Genomic DNA, 19,141 nt, shown 5'->3' with positions numbered 1-19,141 from the left:
ACTGTGAAACCAGAGGGCCTGTGCCTGGAGCGAAACAGAGAGGTTTCTGAGGACATTCCTAGGAAGCAAATGCTGCTGGGGGAAAGAGGACAATAAACCACCTTCCTCCCTCCCCCCCCCCTCAAAAGTCATGTGGGGCCAAAGACCAGGAAGAAAATTGGGGAAGCTGTAGGGAATTCCCTCTTCAGGATTTCCTGCCCATACCCCCAGTGCCCAATTCACAGGGTCTCTAGCTCTCCTCCCTCCCCTGTCTGTTCCATTCTTCCTCCCTCTCAGGCCCCCTCTCCTTTCCTCAGCAACCCTCTCCCCAATCGGCCCTCCCAGACCTAATCTCTCCCCATCCCTCATCCACGTCCCTCCTCCCTCCGTCCCTTTCCCGCCCCCACCTCAGTGGGGTGGGGGGTCTGGGGGTCTGGCCCCCTCCCCAGCCAGGCTGCGGCAGCGGTGGTGGCGGCTGGTTGTGCCTCTGCCTCTGTCGGGATGTCGGTGCCAGGGGGGCGACGGGACTGGGGGGAGTCCTAGCCCCGGCCGGTGGAGAGGAGATGGGAGTGGGAGGCTGGGCCCATAGCGGTAGGAATGATAGGGGTTTGTCCCCCCAGCTCCCTCCCTCCCTCCCTTCCTGCTGTCTCTCTCTGAGGGCTGGGGCTGCTGCTGCCGCTATCCCCCCACACCCCTCCCCAACGCCTGCTGGTTTCCGGGGCAGTCCAGGAAGTGGGGGGCGGTGATGGGCGGCCTATTTTGCCAATCACCTCCCAAGGATTCAGGCATAGCCTCTTGTTAGCTCCTCCTCACAAGAGCTCAGCTGGGCTCGGACCCCTTGGGCTCCACCTGCTGCTGCTGCTTTTTTTTTTTTTCCTGCAACCCCCATTCAGCATACACAACTCAGGATCCCTAGGTGCCGTGTTCCTTCCTCAGCCCATTCCTTCCCCATCAGCTCTTCACTTACTGACACTTTTACTTGGACTCTTTCTGGTTTTTCTCCTTCTCCTTCGTTCCCATATCTGTTGCTTATTCTCTCCAGCTCCAACTTTGATTCTCAAAGACCCTCTTTCCTGTCCTCGATTCCGTTCCAAACATTTATTAAGCACCTATTATCTGCTAGGCACGGAGTTCTTTACCTCCCTTCTTTTGCTCTTCAGGGCTCCATCTCTCCTCACCTCACCCTTCAGTCCTTTGGTCTAGTCTCTTTGCCCTTTTGTCCCCACCATTATCACTTAGCAGTCTAGCTCCCTTCCCCTACCCTCGCTGGACTTCAAAAATAAGAAATATTCTCCAGCCCTCTCCCCTTTCTCTTCCATACTGTTTATGTCAGTACTTTTTCTTTTCTAGTTCCTTATCAGCCTCCTTACTCATTCAAGCTGAGCCAATCCTGTCATCCCTCCCCCCCAACATTGAATCTGACTGCTTCTTTTCTTGTAGTGGGTTCCTGGCGAGGTGTAAGAATACTAATTCCTCTAGGGTGAGCATGCCTCCTTAATTTTGTACCCTTGTATCTAGCTCCCTCTCCAGCCCTGCTCCCCCTTTCCCCATATATCCCTTTACCAGGATCATTCCATGACTCCTCCTTCCTTGTTCTCCACCTGTCTCTCTCAATTCCTTCTTTCCTAAATGTCTTCAGGCCTTCTGAACCCTCACCTCCCCTGCCTTCTGATCATCTCTCAACTTTCCACCTCACCCCACTCGAGTCACGTGAGACCTTTTATCAGGGTGTTGCTGAATAGCTTTTAACCAGCTTCTGACTCTGGCTCCAGACACGCCTTTTCCTTGCTTAAATTTACACGCCCTGGGGGAGGATGTAAAGAACACTGCCAGTGTTACCTAACTCTACACCTTGCGCCAGAGTGATGGTCCTTGTCTAGGAAAGGCCTAAACTCTGAAGCAGCTTGCCTAAGTCCTAAGGGTCCAGGTCAGAGGAAGACCCCAGTTCTGCTGGACACACCAAAACAAGGAAGGAGAGAGCCTAACCCCATTCTGCCGCGTGTCACCTAAAAAGGGGTGGGTCTTGCCCATCTACACCCCCTCACAAAAGGGTGGAGCCAGTCCTTTTCTGCTTTCAGGTTTAATACCTGAAAAGTAGACGTCCACCCTATTCTACCCTGTGTGTCACATTAAAAAAGGGATGGGCCATTAGCTTTGTTCTGGTTTGTAAATCACCTAAAGAGGGGCAGGCTGAGCCGTCCAGCCGAGGGAGATGGGTTAACACCAGCGCCGCACACCAATGCTCGCACCATCCAAACGTCGGGCTAATCCCAGTTCTGCTCCCTTCTTCACTAAAAGGGAGGGGCAGACCCATGTTCTCTCTACATCACCAAAGGCGGCTGGAGCCATTTTGAACCCTGCGATCCTAATATTTGCCCTCTATTCCGACTGTTCGCCGTCTTTCCAGATCCCGGCGAATCAGGGGCGAAGGAGACAGCCCAACCAGTTGAGGGAGTCCACAGCCAGAGGACCCGGATGAAACAGTACCGTGGCCTTTGAACCTCGAGCCCGGCCAATTGTAGAGCAGTTACCATGGAGACAAGATCGCGGTGAAGGGTGGGACCAGAGAAAGCTCAATCCTTTTAAGATTGGCCCGGCCAGGCCCACCGCGTGTTGCACATGCGCAGTTTACTTATCCTCCATTTTCCGGACGAGTTCTAACCAATCAATTGCTTCTGAGTCACAAGTTCAAAAGTCCAATAGGAACGTAGACTTTCTCCAAAGAGGAAGGGAAGGAAAGAAAAGGGTTTATGGTGGGCAAGGTCTATGTAGCCCCGAACCAATTGCTTCTGGCCTTTGGTTATGACAGGCAGTTACTCAGACGAATAAGGCCCCTCCCTGGCCAGGCGCAGGACTATCGAGTTTTTACAAATCCCATGGTTATAGATACTTACTCCGACTGTACCAACCAATAATCATTGTGCAAAGGCAGGACCGCGCAAGCCTCTTTTCGCCCCCACCTTTAGACCAATCTTTTCTTTGGAACCCATGTGATTGGCAGGCACGCAGACCAATAGTAATTAAAAAGCCTTGACGCCTGCCCAAAGATTGTGGGCAGAAGGCGGTCTCTCGTGTAGGGGTGTGTGTATGTGTGTTTGGGTGTACTGTGAGGGTACGCGGGGGCGAAATAGAATCGGCCATGGCAGCAGCAGAGGAGGAGGACGGGGGCCCTGAAGGGCCAAACCGCGAGCGGGGCGGGGCGGGCGCGACCTTCGAATGCAATATATGTCTGGAGACTGCTCGGGAAGCTGTGGTCAGTGTGTGTGGCCACTTATACTGGTGAGGACCCGGGAAAGGGGGGCGGGAGGAGGGGCTCACCTCTCTACTGAGGAGGTTGGCGGCGGGGGACTATACAATCATACAGATAATCATAGGGCACATCCCCATATATGATACACGAAGACAGGTCATATGTCTCTTTAGGAATGTGTGGGTGGAAGTCACGTCTGTAAAGATGAAACCTGTGGAAAGTAGGGGTCATAGAAATGTGGGATATGTTAAGAGGGTGTGGAATAGGAGGGACACAGCATGCAGCACGTGGAAGGTGTAGTAAGGTGAGATCTCCTTATCTCAAGTAAGTGGCTTAGCTGTACAGGTGGAAACAGATGAGACCCAAAGATTAGGTGAGGCATGCATTAGTTGAGTATGGGAGACGCACGGTACGATCACATTCCGATGACAAATCTGGGAATAAAGGCACTGTGGAGGGGCAGCCTTAAATGGTTAAAAGGTCATGGAAACAAGGATTTAATTGAGGCTGAGAGAGTAGAAAGGAGATATGATAGTAAAGGGGGTTTGGCTTGGGAGTGATGTGGCTGTGTTGGCGATTAACTGGAAATTAAGTCGACAGGCAGAGAAAGGAGGAGTTGAGAATGCGTGTTTGTGTGTTAAGGGAGAAGAGGAGTGAGTATGTTGGAGATGGCTGGAGCTTTAGGTGTTGGAAGATCATAGAAGCAGGAAGACTGGGTTGGCTGTTGTGGTAGAGGTTGTAGAAAATGTGAAAAGCAATAGCAGGGATACCAGGGGAGAGGAGTGAGATGAGTATCGATGAGTTTGCATCTCTTCTATAGCTAGTTTGACCTTTTTTTTTTTTTTTCTTTCCCCTCCCCCTATCCAGTTGGCCCTGTCTTCATCAGGTGCGTACTCAGAGAAGATGAAGAGAGAGACGGGGGGAGGTCTGAGGTGCTGGAAGACTGTACTGGAAACCTTATTTTTTTCTCCCTAGTGGCTGGAGACACGACCTGAGAGGCAAGAGTGCCCAGTGTGTAAAGCTGGGATCAGCAGAGAGCAGGTGGTTCCACTTTATGGGCGAGGGAGCCAGAAGCCTCAGGATCCCAGGTGAGAAAGAAGGGTGTGCTGAGGGAAGGTTGGAGACTTCCTGCCCTGGGAGGCATGTGTGAAGGAAAAAAGAACATTCCTATTGCTACTCCATTTCCTCTTCCTCAAGGAGATCTGGTGGCACAGTGCCTAAGGCATTTGACTGCTAACCAGAAGGCTGGCAGTTCAAACCCACCAGTCACCCCACGGAAGGAAGACTGGACAATCTACTTCCATAAAGATTTACTGCCTCGGAAACCCAAAGGGGGTCATTGTGAGTCAGAACCGACTCGATGGCAGTGAGTTTGTTTCTTTCCCCCCCCCCTTCCTCAGATTGAAAACTCCACCTCGCCCCCAGGGCCAGCGACCAGCTCCGGAGAGCAGAGGGGTAAGTCTTCTTGTTCCACTGTGTCCATTCCTTGCCTAAGACTTGCCTGCGTCCCCCTGACTTTCTCCACGTCTCTAGGGATTCCAACCATTTGGCGAAACTGGGGGCTTTCACTTCTCATTTGGTGTTGGTGCTTTTCCCTTTGGCTTTTTCACCACCGTCTTCAATGCCCGTGAGCCTTTCCGTCGAGGCACAGGTAAGAGTTGTCCCCTCGGCTCCTACTGTGGAGCACTCTGTGTCCCCTCGAGCCCCCTCCTGACCCTGGAGTGGGTCCTTCCTCTACAACTCTTCTCTCTCCCACAGGTGTGGATCTGGGACAGGGCCACCCAGCTTCTAGCTGGCAGGACTCCCTCTTCCTGTTTCTTGCCATCTTCTTCTTCTTCTGGCTGCTCAGTATTTGAGCTGTGTCGCCTTCCTACCCACCTCCAGCCAGAGGAGAATCAGTATTGGGGTCCCTCCTGACCCTCCTTACTCCTGACCCCTCTCCCCCAGCCCCTCCACTTCTGTTGGCTAAGGCCCAACTAGCCACTCTCAAGGAGGGTGCAGGGAGAAGTGACGTCTGGATACAGGATAAGAGAGCTTTCTGCTCTGAACTACTCGCTTAATGGCATTCTAACTCCCAGCCCTAGGGAGGAGGACAGACTGAAGAGAATGTCTGTTTCTCTTCTCTCCTAACCCTTTGCTGTCCCCTAGATTTCTAGATTTGATGTTGAAATGGTGGGCAAGGTTCCCTCTGACTCTCTCCCACTCTCCCCCACCCCTTATTGGTTTAATTTAATTTTTCTCTTCCCAGTGTCTAATACGTGTTCTGACACTAAGTGGTTCTTCCTACTCACAACCTCCTTTATTACAAATTCAATTAAAAAAAGTGAAACGTATTGGTGGAAATTCTTTTTAACGTCTTCCACCCTCCCACCTTCCTGGACAGGAGGATCTTCTCCCCAGCTTGAACAGATGTTTGGGGTAGTTTGGGGACAGTATTGGGGAGAGCCCCTCATGCCAGGCTCTCAGATGTGCAGGGGTGAGGTTGCCACATACACAGACAAGCACATAGGGCACAATGTGTCAGGTGTTTACTTGTCATTGTTTGTGGGGGGCCCTAGTTGTGGAAGGAAGTTTGGTGAGTTGGGGTAGGGATGGTACAGGGGAGAGCTGGGTTGAGGCCAGAACAGTGAAAGGAAAAGAGAAAGGGACCTGGTGGCTGAGGTCTGGTGTGGGCCTCTCAAGGCCCTCCTGCACTGTCCTTGGCTACCTCAGGCTCCTCTGACTGATTCAGCTCTGCACGTTCCTCCTCCTCCTGCTGGCTTTCCGAGGCCTTCCTGGGGAGGAGCATTGGGGAGAATCGTGTATATGATTCCCAACACTCCATTGTACCACCTCAAGCCCTTCACTTGCTGCCTAGAAGCTCCGTTCTAAGGAGTCTGGCGTCCTCCACTTACCTCTCCTCTCCTTGGCGTCGCCACCTTTGCCACACAATGATTCCAATGAGCAGGGCGGCTGTCCCCAGGCCTCCCAGGATCCCCAAGGCCAGAGCTATAGTTCCCAGCCCTGGTCCCCCCACGGAGCCTGTAGGGAGAGGAGAACTGAGAGCACAGTCCCCATCACTCACTACTCTTTCTTGTTGACCATACCCCTTGCCATGTGTCTTGAGGTCTGTCTGCCTCTTCTTTCTGACCTTATCCAGTCCCTCACCTGCTGTTGGCCCCTCCTCAGCTGTTTCTGGAAGACAAGGTCAGAGCAAGTCAAAAGGCAAGGCTTCAGTTTTGGAGAGCGCTGTTTAGTGGGGCCCCAGTGGAGTGTCTTTCCCTTCAGTTAAGGGTTGAGGGGAGAGGCTCCTTTAGGGCTGGGCTGATCTCTTGGCAGGGTTTAGGTGGGGCAGAGGCAGCCTGGGTGTAGGCCACCAGGGGAAGGGATGGTGTGGTTCTGGGACAATGCCAGAACAGGGGAGGGAATAGAAGCCTGCACCACCCCTCACCCCAGGCCCAGGATCCTTGGGATTGGGGGGGGGGGTCATCTCACCGATGATGCTGATGCTGATAGCAGGGCTTTCCTGGGGCCCGTGGGTGGGATAGGTGGCCACACAACTGTAGGTTCCCTCGTCCTGAGGCCCTACCTCAGAGAGGAGCAGCATGGAGCTGGGGGGCAGAGACAGGGGCATGCCCTGATGAGGGAACAGGGATAGGAGACTATGATGAAACCTCTCCACATATTGCACATTTCTGTACATCCTCAGATACCCTGTCTTCCTCCCCAGCTCCTAGTCTGCCTCTCCGTCCATTAGCCTCTGCCATTCTTCTAGTTGCCCATGATGTGCTTTCTACCTCCCAACTCCCTCCAGGTCACTCACATCCTTGATCCAGTGGATCTGAGGTGGAGGCTGTGCAGGGGCTTCACAGGTCAGGGTCACAGTTCCACCAGGAGCTACTGCTCCACCTTCTGGCTCAACCACTAATTGGACCTCCAGGGGCACAGACTCTGGGGCTGGGGAGGGGTGTAAGGTTGAGAATCACACCTCTGAATGGTCCCATGGAGATGAGCTTGTCCCCTCTCTTCCTGAGGGCTATATATCCAGAACGTGTTTGCTGAGCTTGGGGCCCTTCCTACCTCTGCGCTCACCCAAGACACTGGGCTGGATGGGGACTGCGTGCAGAGCTCGGCGCCGGGGCAGGCCAGGGCTGAAGCTACAGGAGAAGGTAGGGCAGGGAGTTCTTCCCAGGGCTGGGGTCACCATCAGCTCCGACTGGACTGTGAAGAGCCCTGTCTCAGGGTGTCTCCTGGTCTCTTCCTTCACAGACACTCCTGAGGTGGTAGGAAGACATCCCAGGGTGGGCGCGGGAGAGCGATCAGAGAGAAGGCAGCTCGGAGAGGCTACCCTGAGACTCACCTTTTCCATCAGATATCAGGGGTTTCCCATCCAACTGCCAGCTAAGAGTCCCTGCAGGGTAGCCCCCCTCGGACACACAGATCCCCACCTGGGAAAAGAGTGACTGCCTCATCATTTGAAAACAGGTACACAAAACCCACATTCCTCTCTCATTCACAGGGCCAGCTTCTTTCCTCCTTTTCTTCCACTACCTTATTGGGGACACCAGCTGTGAGTTCAGAGGCAGGATCTATAATTTTTGGCTTCCCAGGAATCTCTGGAGGAGGAAAAATCCAGTGAGAGGCTGCAGCAGCGTGCACCCCCAGGTGTGGGGATGGGAGGAGTGGAAGTCAGAGGTTCTCAAGGTTCTCACACACTAGGGCCAAGGAATCATCAAGGGCTGGGGTTGAAGGCTTTTCCTTAGATGAGAGGTGGGCCCTGGAGAAGGCCCTGGAACCCTTACTGTAGACTTGGACTCGGTAGTCGGACTTGGTCTCCTTCCCATTCCGGCTCATTGCCCAGCACTGGAAAGTCCCCTCATCCTGGATCCCAACAGCAGGAAGGAGGAGGGAGCCATTGGGGAGGATATGAGCTACACTATCCCAGGTGTCTCCCTGGGTAGACAGGACCTTCCAAGCTTCTGTCCGGCCTGTGTTCTGGGGACAAAGAAAAGGGGGTGAAAACAGTGCAAGTCCTTTGAGAAGTGCTGATGAGGTAGGGAAGTAGGGATGCCAATCTTTGCTGCTCTCACTGGAAGTTAGGTGACTGGGACAGAAGCCTTGCTTACCAGTTTCCATTCCAGTTGTTGGGGTGGTTTCTTGGGGGCCCCTTTACATTTCAGCACCAGTGGCTCTCCAATCCTGGCTGTGATGTTGCGACTGCCTACTACTGCCCCTGGGAGACAGCACCATGGTGGAGGGGCAGCAAGTAAGATGGGGACTGACGAAATTAGGATAGGATGGGTAAAAGAGCTTGAAAAGCAGTTCCCAGGTTCCTGCAAAGTTCTGGGGAGATTTGAAGGGGGCAGGGGGCTAGATATCACAGTGTGCCCTTTGCAGGGAGGAAGGGTTGGGGGGGGGAGTGGCTCACCCCACAGACTGAGGACCAGCACCCAGGCTCCGGCCGCTGCCCCTGCTGCCATCCTGCTTCCTCTCAAGGCTTCTGGGAACCGTCTGCCCCTTTAGTGCTAGGGCCACCGCCCTAGGGGAGGCTTGTACCCTGCCCCTGCCCCCCATCTCCCTGTCCTGTTCAGTCACAGGGAATGCTAGGAATTTGTGCCTCTCTGAAGAGTCCTTCAGGTACTAGGAGAAACTATTATCACCCCACCCCTGGGCACTACCAGCCTGTGGGCACAACCACACCTATGGGAGTAGGGAGGAGCCTTCAAGTTTTTCATCCCCTCAGGGCCCACCACCATTTTCCATCATTGTCGCCCAAGACCTGCCTGGTGGATGACTGGAGCCCCATCTTGACTAGGCAAGGTTCCTAGGCAACCAGGTTTAGGCGTGGCTGTTGTTCCCAGTGGCAGGGGAGACAAGGGTTAACTGTGGGCCTGGGTAGTGAGGGCAAGGTGGGAGGAAGCACAGGTGAACTAGGAACCAAACCTGTCTGGGGCTTTGTGAATGAAACATTTTCCTTCTGGGGTTTCCGTGCTTATGAAAAAAATTCTCAACGAAACCCAGGGAAAAAAGAAATTTCTTTATTTAAAACCGCAGTTTGTTCTGTGAAACTACAAGTTTACAAGTGAGGAGAGAACTGCTCCTGGACCATGCCTCCCACACCCTACCCATCACACTCCCAACCTGCTCCCCGCCATCTGTCCAGATCATTGATGGGAGAGATTCCCCTCAGTCTTGTTAAATCCTGAGGATGCCTGAGGGGTTCAGATGGTGGGGCTCAGGGCCCAGGATTAGACAGTGTTGGTTGTTCTTTCCCTCACACCTGGCTTTTTGCAACCTCTCTTCTCTCTCTCTACTCCCTTAATTTTGGCGAGAGAAAAAAAAGATACCTCATTTCTGGGTAAATTGAGGAAGATACATATACAAGCATCCCAAACCATATTTAACATATTTGGCAGTCACCCCCTCCTGATCCTTCCCCCTTCCAAACTGAAAATAGTCCCCCCCCAAAAAAAAAAAGACCTGTCACAGGGGAAGGTAGCACCTTCAATTTCCTCAAAATTACTGACACTGAGTCCAGCCCTGCCCTAGGGTTGTGGCAAGAAGGGAACAAACAGAAGGCTGGCAAGGTTGCCCTGCACATCCTCCCCACCAAATGCAGCATTCAGCTGCCTGTACAAGCGAAAGAAAACACCTCTGCCATTTTACAAAGGAGGACATCACTTCCTGATAGACAGGGCTGGGGCCAGGTAAGCCTCTTCACCAGTTCTATTCATTCCCCCTTCTCTTAACCATGAACACTTTGGCTATCAACTCCTAATATGGGAAAACAAGAAATCAAAACAAAACAAACAAAAATCAGTCGACATATTTATAAAAACATCTACTTCCCCAAACTAAATGAAAAACCAAGAACCAACGACAACCAAAAACCGAACCCTCCTCCCCAGCAGAGACAAATCCCAGGGTTTCTTTTTTTCCTTTAAAAAAAAAAAAAACAATTCAACCCCAAAGCCCAGTCAACAATTCCCTAAAGTAGCAGAAACTCCCTCCGAGGTAGATATCTGAGTCAGACACTCTCGTCCACCGAGCGATTCTATTGGTTTAAGATGAGCTGCGTATGAGGTATTAAAGCCGTCTGGAGGAGCAGGGGGTGGGGATGCACAGGGGCACGGCCCATGTCCTCTGTCCAGAAGTTGTGTCCCCATTTTTGGCATCTCTGGTCGGGCAGGGCTGGCGTCTCCACAGATTCCAGAGCAGATAAGTGGGGTGAGGCGGGGCAAGTAGGGGGAGGCCAGAGAGAGCACGCGAGAGAAACAGAAGAGTTGTGTGAGAAAGTCTGAAAAGCAGGTTTCTGGAAGTGTGTGCATATGTATGGTTCTCCATGTGAGAAAGGGGAGAGAAAGGCTGAAAGGAGCAAAAAAGGGGGAGACAGACCCCACTGTCCCCTTAGGGTACCCCATTCTCCCTGCCACATAGTTACCACCCCTAGCACTGAGAGTCCAGTCCAAGGGGGAAGACCCCATTTGCCCTTCTGTCTTGTGCTTCTCCTCTGGGGTTTGTCCTCTGGATTCCTACATCTTCTTTAAGAGTCGACTTGTGATTTCCCTGCCCGTGGCTCTGAGGGACAAGATCAGTTGGAAGTGTCAGAGTGAACGCTCCCTGGTCCCTCCGTCGGGGATGTCACTGAGGATGGGGTTACAGCCTCCTGCCATCCTCCATTTGCCTGGAAAAGGAGAGAGCAATAGTTAGGGCCCTGAGAAACCCTATGTAGGGACAATGCTGTCAGGGAGAAGACCCTCCTGTCCTGATGAGAGCCGGAGAGAGGGAGGCTTCCAGTATCCACTCACCCTCATTTCCCGGGGGCTGTACATCTGGCCTCCCCCAAGGTTATCCCCATAGCCCCCAGGCCCCATGGAGTGCCGGAGCGATTCCACCTGCAGGCAGCACAGACAGGTATGACACAGTGAGGAGAAGGTGCAGAAAAAAAAGTTCTTGAATCCCAAAGGGAGAGAAACAGGGTTTGGGAAGGCCCTACTCAAAAGGAGATGGGGCCCTGACCTGGGAAGCAGAATAGGAATCTCCGTTGAGCCCAGGCATTCCCAGAAACATGTCTCCAGATCCTGAGAGATTGAAAGAGCCGCCAGAGCCTTGAGGAAGCAGAGAGGGAATTAGGGAAAGTTCAACAGAGCCCAAAAGGGCAGACACGAGACTCACCACAAATCTGAATTTCCAAAAGTCCTTCTGCACTAGCTCTGTGGGAATGTGCTACTATACCCAAACTATCCACAAAGCAACATCTCAACACTCAGAACAGGCTGTTCCCGAATCTCTCCAGGCCACTTGCTGGAAGAAAAACAGAAATAACTACACTGGCCTCTGTCCCCCAGCACCCCCACCTTGTGTCAGCTTGGTCCTTCTCACCCCAAAAGGCCCCCTCTACTATGATCCTGCCTAGACAGGAAGTGGGAACAAAAGCAGGAAGTGTGCAAAACAGCCAGGCAGGGTGGCAGTGGGATCCACCTGCAGAGGAAGGAGGTGTCGGGGAGCTGGTGCGGCTGTGGCCCCCCTGAGTGACTGACACGGCGGTCTTGACGGCATAGATATTTGCCTCCTCTTGGAATTTCCCAATATTTTTCTTATAGCGAATCCTCTTGTTGCCAAACCAGTTGGAAACCTGTGGGATATTGGGCAGGAAAGAAGGGTCAACAGGAAACCTCTCTCTCTGAAGCCCCCTCATTCAATGGGAGCTGAGAGCTTTTGCCTGAAGATTCCTTCTCTCCAAGCCACCTACCCCCAATACCTGAGAGACAGTAATGCCACACTTCTTGGCGAGTTCTTCCTTAGCCTCCTCGCTGGGATATGGATTACTCAGGTGAGAATAGAAATACTCATTTAGGACCTCAGTGGCTTGTTTGCTAAAATTCCGGCGTTTTCGTCTACAGGGGAGGGAGAAGGGTGGTGAGGAGGATGTTGGTGTCTTGGTAGGGCCACCATGTTGCATAACCCTAGAAGACATCATTGTCACAAGGTACCACATTGTGCAACATGGCAGCTTGGGGGCTGGAGAGGAATGACTTGGTTTGGGGATGGCCCTGACCTCTTGGCCCCACCTGGCATCCAAGAAGCGTGAACGCAGGATCATGACAGCCTCACAGGTGCTCTGCTTAAGCTGCATCTGGATGGCACTGAACTTCCGATGGATGATGCTCACCATGCGCTCCATCTCCTTGGGCGCCACAGGCCGTGTGCGGCTCTGCTCTCTCAGCAGATTCATGACGTGGGTTGTGAACTCATTACATGCCTGCATGGGGCCCATGTGATGGTTGAGGAGGAGTCCTTTGGCCTTGGGACTTCCCCTAAGAGCTTCTCCCTCCACTCACCTTAGCCTCCTCTCCTCACCTGCTCATACTTCTCCAGCTCCGAGTGGTAGATGTGGCGGATCTGGGCAAGTTTGCTGCGATAGTCTGAGTGTTCGATGGAGTTGTCAGGGGACACGCCACCCCCCGAGGCTGCAGCAGCTGCAGCTGCTGCTGCTGATCCCCCCCCTTTCTCGGGTCCAGCCACACCCTCTGCCAGAAGCATGTTGTCCAAGCGCATCAGCTGTGGGTCCACCGGCTCCTCCTCTTGGGAGCTTCGGATACTGAGGCCTAGGATGCAGGCAGTGGACTTAGGGACCCAGGGTCCTCTGACCCAGCTTTCAGCCCTCCTGGTGCCCCAAGTTTCCCAGCTTTGGTTTCCTCCCCAGCCCCCAATTTTCCACTTTCCTCAACCCCAAGTTGTCAAACTCTTAGTCCAAGTCCTATAGCTAACAGGGTTCTGTCCCCAGAGTTGCAGAATCAGAGGGGGACCACATACCGGTTTTCTCCTTGATTTCACACAGCACACTAAAGAGAGCAGGCTTCATTCGGTGGCAATTTAGGGCGTGTTTCCTTCAGAGGAATGGGAACAGGGAAAAAAAGAAAGAAGTTGAGAAGCTACAGAAACAGCAGAGGGTGGGAAAGGGGAACCTGAAAACCAGGGAAAAGGTTAAGGTAATCTATGGAAGGAGAAGAAAATTAGAAAGTTGGGTTGGGGGGGCTGAATGGATTTGGGAGGTCATGGGAAGGGACCAGCTCCTAGAACACAAAGATGTGGAGAAGCTGCTTGGCTTTGGGAAGACAGGGAAGATGCTAAGGAAGCCATGAGTGGGTTGAAGACTTTGGGGAATGGATAAGTAAAGGTATGGGGTAAGAGTCTGCCAGGCAGGGGGGCTGTCATTAGAGAAATGAGTGACTAGGGAGATTTCAGAGGAAAAGAGACGGAGGCTGAGATGGAGAAGAGTCATAGACTGAGGATACCAGAGAAGAGTTAGGGGTGCTGAGGTCAAGTGGGGAGTCCAGTATAGATGTGTATGTGTAGGGGTCCTGGGACTGAGCAGGGGGGAACATGTGAGGTGCCTAGTTTCTGGCTGAACTGAAGGGGAAGGGTGGGTGAGGAATGTTAGGAGCTCCAGGGAGGGGTGCAAAGGCCCCAAGATCTAGAGAGAATGGGAGTGGGCCAGCTGGAGAGTTAGGGGAGAGGACAACACAGCCTGAGAGCATATTCTTAGTATGGGAGCCAGAAGGGGGCTCCGGAGACAGAAGGACATTCCAAGGGAGTGTGGGGGTCAGAGAGAGTTTAGGGGTGTGTGTGTGTGTGTGTGTGTGTGTGTCCACCTGGGGTTCCCTCTGTGAAGATTTCAGGGCCTGGGGGTGAAAGGAGGTTTGAGAGGGATCACTTATCTTGGGGGGCCTGTCCCAGGAGTAAGGAGAGAAGAGAGCTGAAGGATTCCGGAGAGGGTCCTGGAGTTAAGGGGCTCCCAGAAGGTTCACAGCTTGTGAATGGTCTGTGTGGGGTCCCGGGGTGGGGGCACTCACTTGGCCTGGGCCTCGTCCAGGCTCTGGTCGGTGATGGTCATTATCTGCTGCAGAATGTCCCCGATGTCTTGCTTCCCTCGGCCTCCCGGGACCCCCCCGCTGCCCCCACCGGGATCTCCGCCACCGGGAGGCTCGCCAGGGCCCCCAGGCTCCCCGCCCACCAATCCCAGACCCCCCCGGCCTCCGCCTGGAGGGGGCGGCCCCAGCAGCCGCTCGTCCATAGCTGGGGGGGGCCCTGGGGCCCCCTCCCTGCTCCGCCCCTCCCCCCGCCTGGTTACTTCCCCCCCCAAACTCGCCGGGGCCGCTGCTCCCTCCGCCCCCACCCCCGCCCGTCTCCTCCCTCCCGGCTCCCCCGGGGGTTCACCCCGGCCCTGAAGGGAGACCTGGGGTACCGGCTGGGCCCCCCACAGGAGACCCCGGCCCCCGGCGGCGGAGAAAATGGAGCCGGAGAGACAGAGAGAGAGAGAGGGAGAGAGAGAGAGGAGGCCCAAGCGGGGGTGTGTGTGAGCGAGAGGGAGGAGGGAGAAGGGGGGTAGCGAGGGAGGGAGGATGGGGGAGGGGAGCCGGGGAGGAAGAGGAGGGGAGAAGGGAGGAGGAACAGGGAGGAGCTGGGGGCGGAGAGACACAAACAGAGGAACTGAGACCGAGTGGAGGAGGGGAGAGGACAAGGGGACGAGGCTGGCCCATCAGAGAAAATGCGGGAATGCCCCAGGGCTGGACTTCAGAGGCCCAGGAGGGGGCAGCAACCTGGGTTCTGCGTCAGGGATCGGGGTGTATACGGACCCTGGCCGCTGGAATGCCTGGGTTCACAGACAGCTCACTTCATATTTCTTGTCCTAATGACTCTCCTCCCAGTTCTACTTAATTAAAACCAGGAGAGGGGGGCTGGGGGGAATAATTAGCGAGGTCTCCAGCCGCTGCTTAATGAGCCAGTAATTAACCAGCCAGGGAGGGGAGCTGGCCTCCGGCCAGACTGGGGAGAGAGGCGGCCTCTGGCCTCACCTTCCTACCCTCCACTCCCGCCCCCCAGACACCAGCCTTCAGTCCAGAGGGAAATTGCATTTATTCACACAACCAAAACATCAGACCAAGTCGGAGCAGCAGTGGCGGAAAGGGCGGGTGGGCAAGGCTAAAGGTCGGCTCACAGCCCTTCAGTCCTGGGGTGGGCGAGAGCCGTGGGGGGCGTAGGCTGAGAGCCTTAATCTCTTTCCTCGCCCACCCACTCTTCCTTTCTTCTAGGGAAGGAGGGTGGGCTGGCTCTCGGGCCACAACCTTGGGAGGTTTGCCTTTTCTTGCAAGGTGGAAGCCTGAGCCCTGAGACCCTGCTTAGTGACTTGGCTCTTAGGGATGTCCCTACAGCTCAGGGCAGAGACCCCAAGCCACCCCCTGAGATCCGGGGAGTGAAGTGTCCCCCGGTGGCTGAGATCCTCTTACTGCCTCAAGCTTCTATGTGCTTGGGGAGGAAGTTCAATAATCATCCTACCTTGCCTTTTTCCTATTCCCAGGGTTTGAGGACTTTCACCCCCTTCATTTCCTAGGGGAGCTGGTCAAGGGGGATGAATATTGAGATTTCTGTTGGGTCTTCCAGTCTCTGGTGCCCCTGCCAAGCAGGGTTGAGGGCAGGCAGTGAGCAGCCCAGCTTTGAGCCCCAGGAGTGCTAAGGGGCTAGTTAGGAGCTCAAGTCTCAGCAAGTGTGTGTGGGAGGCCTGGACCTTTGCTCCTCCATTCGTCCCCCACCCTGAACCCTTAGCAGCAACTCCAGGAGTTCCTGTCCTCCTGGCGGCAGGGGAGGCTCTGATCGCTGGGCTTCCATCCGCTGGCACTGGAGGAGTGGAGGGAGGGGAATGGTGTTGGTGAGGCTCTGAGGGGAGAGGACACTTGAGAAGAGCCAGGGGCTAGTGTGGGGATACAGGATACCTATGATGGGGAAGGGGGGACTGGGGACTGGCAATGGGGCGGTTGCCTGGGGAGGAGGGGTAGGGCTTGAAAGAGAACAGGGACTAGCCTCCAGGTCTAGGTCTTGCCTCCTGGGGGTGTCTCACCTGGTGACTGAGGATGGTGCTGTAGAGCTGTTCTCTGTCCTCAAGAGGCCGGGGTGTGGCTGAGGCTCGGTTTGGGGGGCTTTGGGGGACACAGAAGGCGGCCCTCTGCTCCTCTAGGCGGCGGGACTGGGCCTCAGCCACCAGGTCCAGAAGGAGCTCTGTCTGTAAGGAGAGCAGGGAGGCCGAACGGGGCCCCAGGCCTGGGGAGAGGAGGAGGGCTCAGAGACACAGAGAAAGCTGGCAGAGGGTGAGAGGGAACTGGGTGAAGAGATTAGGGTCTTTGGGTTGGAGCTAAGGGGGTGTGATGGGGAGTCCAGAGTTGGGGGAGGCCATAACAGAATATGTCTTGGTAATGGGGTCAGGAAGGATGTGGACAGCAGGGTTGGCAGGCTCCCTGGGCGGGTGAAGGTACCTGTGCCTCTCGTCCCTGGAGGAGGAGGGGATGGAGGAGCAGATCGCCAAGGCCTTGTAGTGGTTTTCAGAGGGGGCCAGCCCTGTTCATCCTGGGAGGGGCCCTGATGCCGGGAGATGTCCGTTCCAGTCAAGCAGAGGTGAATGGAGGAGGTGGAATAGGCAGGGGGCTAGGCCAGGAGCCTGCTTCCTCTCTGTCTCCCTTCCTGCCTCAGTGTGCCCAAGCCCTTTAAGTCTCCTGAGTTCTCTGTTGCTGGGTCTCTGCCCTGAGTCCTCTCCCTTCCCGGTCTCCCAGTGTCAGCCTCCTCCCCTCGGTGGTGCCCGGCTCACCTGCTCACCATCCTCTTCCTCCTGGGGTCTTTCGGCTTCCATCCCCTGAAGGGGAGAAACTGATGGGGGAAGCGTGGCTGGGATTTGGGAAGAGGGCTGGAACCCTGGGTTCCAGAAGGGAGAGGGGGCTGGAAGGGGAGGGGGCCAGCTGGGGGCTAGATGGGTTCTGAGCAGGAAGCTGGGTTCCTGGTCAGCCCCCCCACCGGCCCCGCCCATCCCTGTCAACTTCCTCCAGTTCTCTTTTCCCACCCAAACAGTTTGCTGGACCTCTCTAGCCCCAGGGGAGCACAGAGACCAGGAAAAGCTCCTCCAGCTGCAGAAGTAGGAGGGGGGCTCAGGGTGGGGAAGGACTCATAGCCTCCTTATCCCCACAGCCTCAGCACCCCCATAACCCCTAGCTTTGTTTCCTCCACCCCACCTCCCCTTCAGCTCTTTCTGTCAACACTGTCAACACAGGAACTAGCTACACAGGAAGTGGTTTCACGCCTCAGAACCCCCTAGCCCCTCCCCCACACTAGGGCCTTTCCGTGTGGGATTCAGCTCTCCCCACAAATCCTCAGACCTACTGGGATTAGGAGTGCTGCCCCAACAGGAAGCAGAGAACACAGACTCAGGAATCTTCTGCCCTCAAACACATACATACACCTTTAGCACCTGGTCCAACACACAGAATTCAGTTACTATTGTATATTTACTGAATATTCAATAAATATGTGTTGAATATCCCTGCCCTCAAGGTGCTTACAGGGAACAAGACATGAATCAACTATGGGAAAATGGGATGCATTTCATTCTGGCAACTCAGTTTAGCACAGAGAAGGGAGAGGGGAACTTTATTCCGGTCATGAATGAGAGGTACAGAAATGGAAAAGGGAGCAGAACACCATCCTGCTCCAGCCTTGATTAATTCTGACACCAAGGTGGGAGCAGGACAGGTACAGATATTTGGGGCCTCTAAAGCTCTGGTAGTGTACTGCCTAAGGCACTTGACTGATAACCAGAAGGCTGGCGGTTCAAACCCACCAGCCACTCCTCGGAAGGAAGGCTGGGCAATCTACTTCTATAGTGATACTGCCTCGGAAACCCAATGAGGGGTTGCTATGAGTTGGGGCCGACTCAACAGCACATAATAGCAATAACAAATGGCAACCTGTCATGTTAGGAGGCTTATGCTGACTTGGAGTATGAAGATCTAGTTCTGCCACTTATTACTATCCAATCTTGGGGAAATAAACTTTTCTGTGTCTCAGTTTCTATAAGAAGAAAATGAGGTTTTAATAACCCCTACCTCATAGTGTTGACGTGAGGATGAAGTCAATAAAGCACTTGGTACATCAAACCAAACCCAACCCACTGGTGTCGAGTCATAGCCATCTCATGGCGACCCCTCCTTGGGTTTCTGAGGCAGTATCACTATGGAAGTAGATTGCCCAACCTTCCTTCTGAGGAGTGCATGGTGGATTTGAACTACCAGCCTTCTGGTTAGCAGTCAAATGCCTTGGGCACTACGGTACCAGAGCTCCTACTTGGCAGATAGTACTCTGGTAATAATAACCAGTAGCTATTATTAACTTTCAATTGCGTTTCACCTCCTTGTCTTAGGTCCATCACTATGACAGGTGTAACCATGTTGGTGAAAGGTGGATAAAGTTTCCTTAAGAGGTTCTCTCTGTCTCTTTTTATTTAACTTGAGACTTTAGGAATCTCCTAAGCAGTCATCACCAAATGCCCTTGGGTGAAGGACAAAGAGTGGTATGGTCTACTGTGTATGTGTGTTCTTCCTAGGCTACTAGACACACATTCAGCTGCTACCCTAAATTAACATATGATCTACAAAACTACTTATTCTTGCTCTTTGTCCAAATGTTCAGCCTAGAGCACAAAATTCCAAAAGTCACTCCCATATTTTTTCTACTTTTGCTCTCAACTCCTCCAAAAAAAATCAAATTTCAAATCAGCTTTATTGCATGGGTGACATATTTGAGGGTTTTAAATAGAGACAACTGTAGCTAGGAGACTAGTGTTTCATGCCTTCAGTGAAGTTTTTTTTGGGGAGATGGGTGAATGCAAGGGGTCATCAGCTGGAGTTGCCCTTGGGCCCTCCCCCTTGGCACCTATAGTGCCCGGCACATAGTAGCTGTCAGCCATCTATATATAGGCAGCGGGGGTGAGGTATGAGAGGTTTCCTTTGGAAACCATATCTAGGAAAGAACATCTTAGATCTATCTGCCTACAGTCCTTGGTTCCAGTTTAGGGGACTTGTCCCACTTCACTGCCTTCTTGTAGCCCCTCAC

The 19,141-nt window shown here is 53.8% G+C and overlaps 4 protein-coding genes across 4 annotated transcripts; 1 reads left to right on the top strand and 3 right to left on the bottom strand.

Annotated features, from left to right (window-relative positions):
* Positions 1–3,118: 3,118 nt before the first annotated feature.
* On the top strand, positions 3,119–5,085 carry RNF5 (ring finger protein 5). Its single transcript, XM_007951311.2, has 6 exons — positions 3,119–3,258; positions 4,097–4,115; positions 4,205–4,317; positions 4,630–4,684; positions 4,763–4,880; positions 4,988–5,085. Exons 1-6 carry the CDS (start codon positions 3,119–3,121, stop codon positions 5,083–5,085), a joined length of 543 nt encoding a protein of 180 aa, XP_007949502.1.
* Positions 5,086–5,906: 821 nt separating this feature from the next.
* On the bottom strand, positions 5,907–8,688 carry AGER (advanced glycosylation end-product specific receptor). The gene is made up of 11 exons (XM_042782386.1): positions 8,637–8,688; positions 8,335–8,441; positions 8,011–8,203; positions 7,760–7,824; positions 7,569–7,656; positions 7,289–7,483; positions 7,032–7,159; positions 6,704–6,845; positions 6,377–6,403; positions 6,124–6,250; positions 5,907–6,003 (listed from the first exon to the last, which is right to left on the bottom strand). Exons 1-11 carry the CDS (start codon positions 8,686–8,688, stop codon positions 5,907–5,909), a joined length of 1,221 nt encoding a protein of 406 aa, XP_042638320.1.
* A 2,111-nt stretch (positions 8,689–10,799) lies between these two features.
* PBX2 (PBX homeobox 2) lies at positions 10,800–14,285 on the bottom strand. The gene is made up of 9 exons (XM_007951309.1): positions 14,065–14,285; positions 13,025–13,098; positions 12,569–12,816; positions 12,280–12,470; positions 11,970–12,105; positions 11,690–11,843; positions 11,228–11,316; positions 11,017–11,103; positions 10,800–10,892 (listed from the first exon to the last, which is right to left on the bottom strand). The coding sequence occupies exons 1-9, from the start codon at positions 14,283–14,285 to the stop codon at positions 10,800–10,802; spliced, it is 1,293 nt and encodes a 430-aa protein (XP_007949500.1).
* Positions 14,286–15,748: 1,463 nt separating this feature from the next.
* GPSM3 (G protein signaling modulator 3) lies at positions 15,749–16,889 on the bottom strand. Its single transcript, XM_007951308.2, has 4 exons — positions 16,848–16,889; positions 16,519–16,621; positions 16,107–16,306; positions 15,749–15,886 (listed from the first exon to the last, which is right to left on the bottom strand). The coding sequence occupies exons 1-4, from the start codon at positions 16,887–16,889 to the stop codon at positions 15,749–15,751; spliced, it is 483 nt and encodes a 160-aa protein (XP_007949499.2).
* Between the last annotated feature and the right edge of the window lie 2,252 nt (positions 16,890–19,141).

Source organism: Orycteropus afer, unplaced genomic scaffold (genome assembly GCF_000298275.1).
Source record: "Orycteropus afer afer isolate SDZICR_OR568_19922 unplaced genomic scaffold, OryAfe1.0 scaffold00294, whole genome shotgun sequence".
Classification (NCBI taxonomy): Eukaryota; Metazoa; Chordata; class Mammalia; order Tubulidentata; family Orycteropodidae; genus Orycteropus; species Orycteropus afer.
Note: the sequence above shows the minus strand (reverse complement) of the source record. Positions and strands in the feature narration are given on the sequence as shown.

What these genes read in the sequence shown, in the direction of transcription:
- RNF5 (XM_007951311.2), top strand. Translation starts at nt 3,119, where the DNA reads ATGGCAGCAGCAGAGGAGGAGGACGGGGGCCCTGAAGGGCCAAACCGC. An exon ending in CAGCTCCGGAGAGCAGAGGG is followed by an intron (nt 4,685 to 4,762) that starts GTAAGTCTTCTT and finishes CCACGTCTCTAG; the next exon opens with GGATTCCAACCATTTGGCGA. An exon ending in GCCTTTCCGTCGAGGCACAG is followed by an intron (nt 4,881 to 4,987) that starts GTAAGAGTTGTC and finishes TCTCTCCCACAG; the next exon opens with GTGTGGATCTGGGACAGGGC.
- AGER (XM_042782386.1), bottom strand. Translation starts at nt 8,688, where the DNA reads ATGGCAGCAGGGGCAGCGGCCGGAGCCTGGGTGCTGGTCCTCAGTCTG. An exon ending in AACAACTGGAATGGAAACTG is followed by an intron (nt 8,204 to 8,334) that starts GTAAGCAAGGCT and finishes CTTTGTCCCCAG; the next exon opens with AACACAGGCCGGACAGAAGC. An exon ending in TGAGGAGGGGCCAACAGCAG is followed by an intron (nt 6,251 to 6,376) that starts GTGAGGGACTGG and finishes CTCTCCCTACAG; the next exon opens with GCTCCGTGGGGGGACCAGGG.
- PBX2 (XM_007951309.1), bottom strand. Translation starts at nt 14,285, where the DNA reads ATGGACGAGCGGCTGCTGGGGCCGCCCCCTCCAGGCGGAGGCCGGGGG. An exon ending in GTGGCATTACTGTCTCTCAG is followed by an intron (nt 11,844 to 11,969) that starts GTATTGGGGGTA and finishes AATATCCCACAG; the next exon opens with GTTTCCAACTGGTTTGGCAA. An exon ending in ATTCCTATTCTGCTTCCCAG is followed by an intron (nt 11,104 to 11,227) that starts GTCAGGGCCCCA and finishes TGCTGCCTGCAG; the next exon opens with GTGGAATCGCTCCGGCACTC.
- GPSM3 (XM_007951308.2), bottom strand. Translation starts at nt 16,889, where the DNA reads ATGGAAGCCGAAAGACCCCAGGAGGAAGAGGATGGTGAGCAG. An exon ending in AGGAAGAGGATGGTGAGCAG is followed by an intron (nt 16,622 to 16,847) that starts GTGAGCCGGGCA and finishes TCCCGGCATCAG; the next exon opens with GGCCCCTCCCAGGATGAACA. An exon ending in TCCAGGGACGAGAGGCACAG is followed by an intron (nt 16,307 to 16,518) that starts GTACCTTCACCC and finishes TCCTCTCCCCAG; the next exon opens with GCCTGGGGCCCCGTTCGGCC.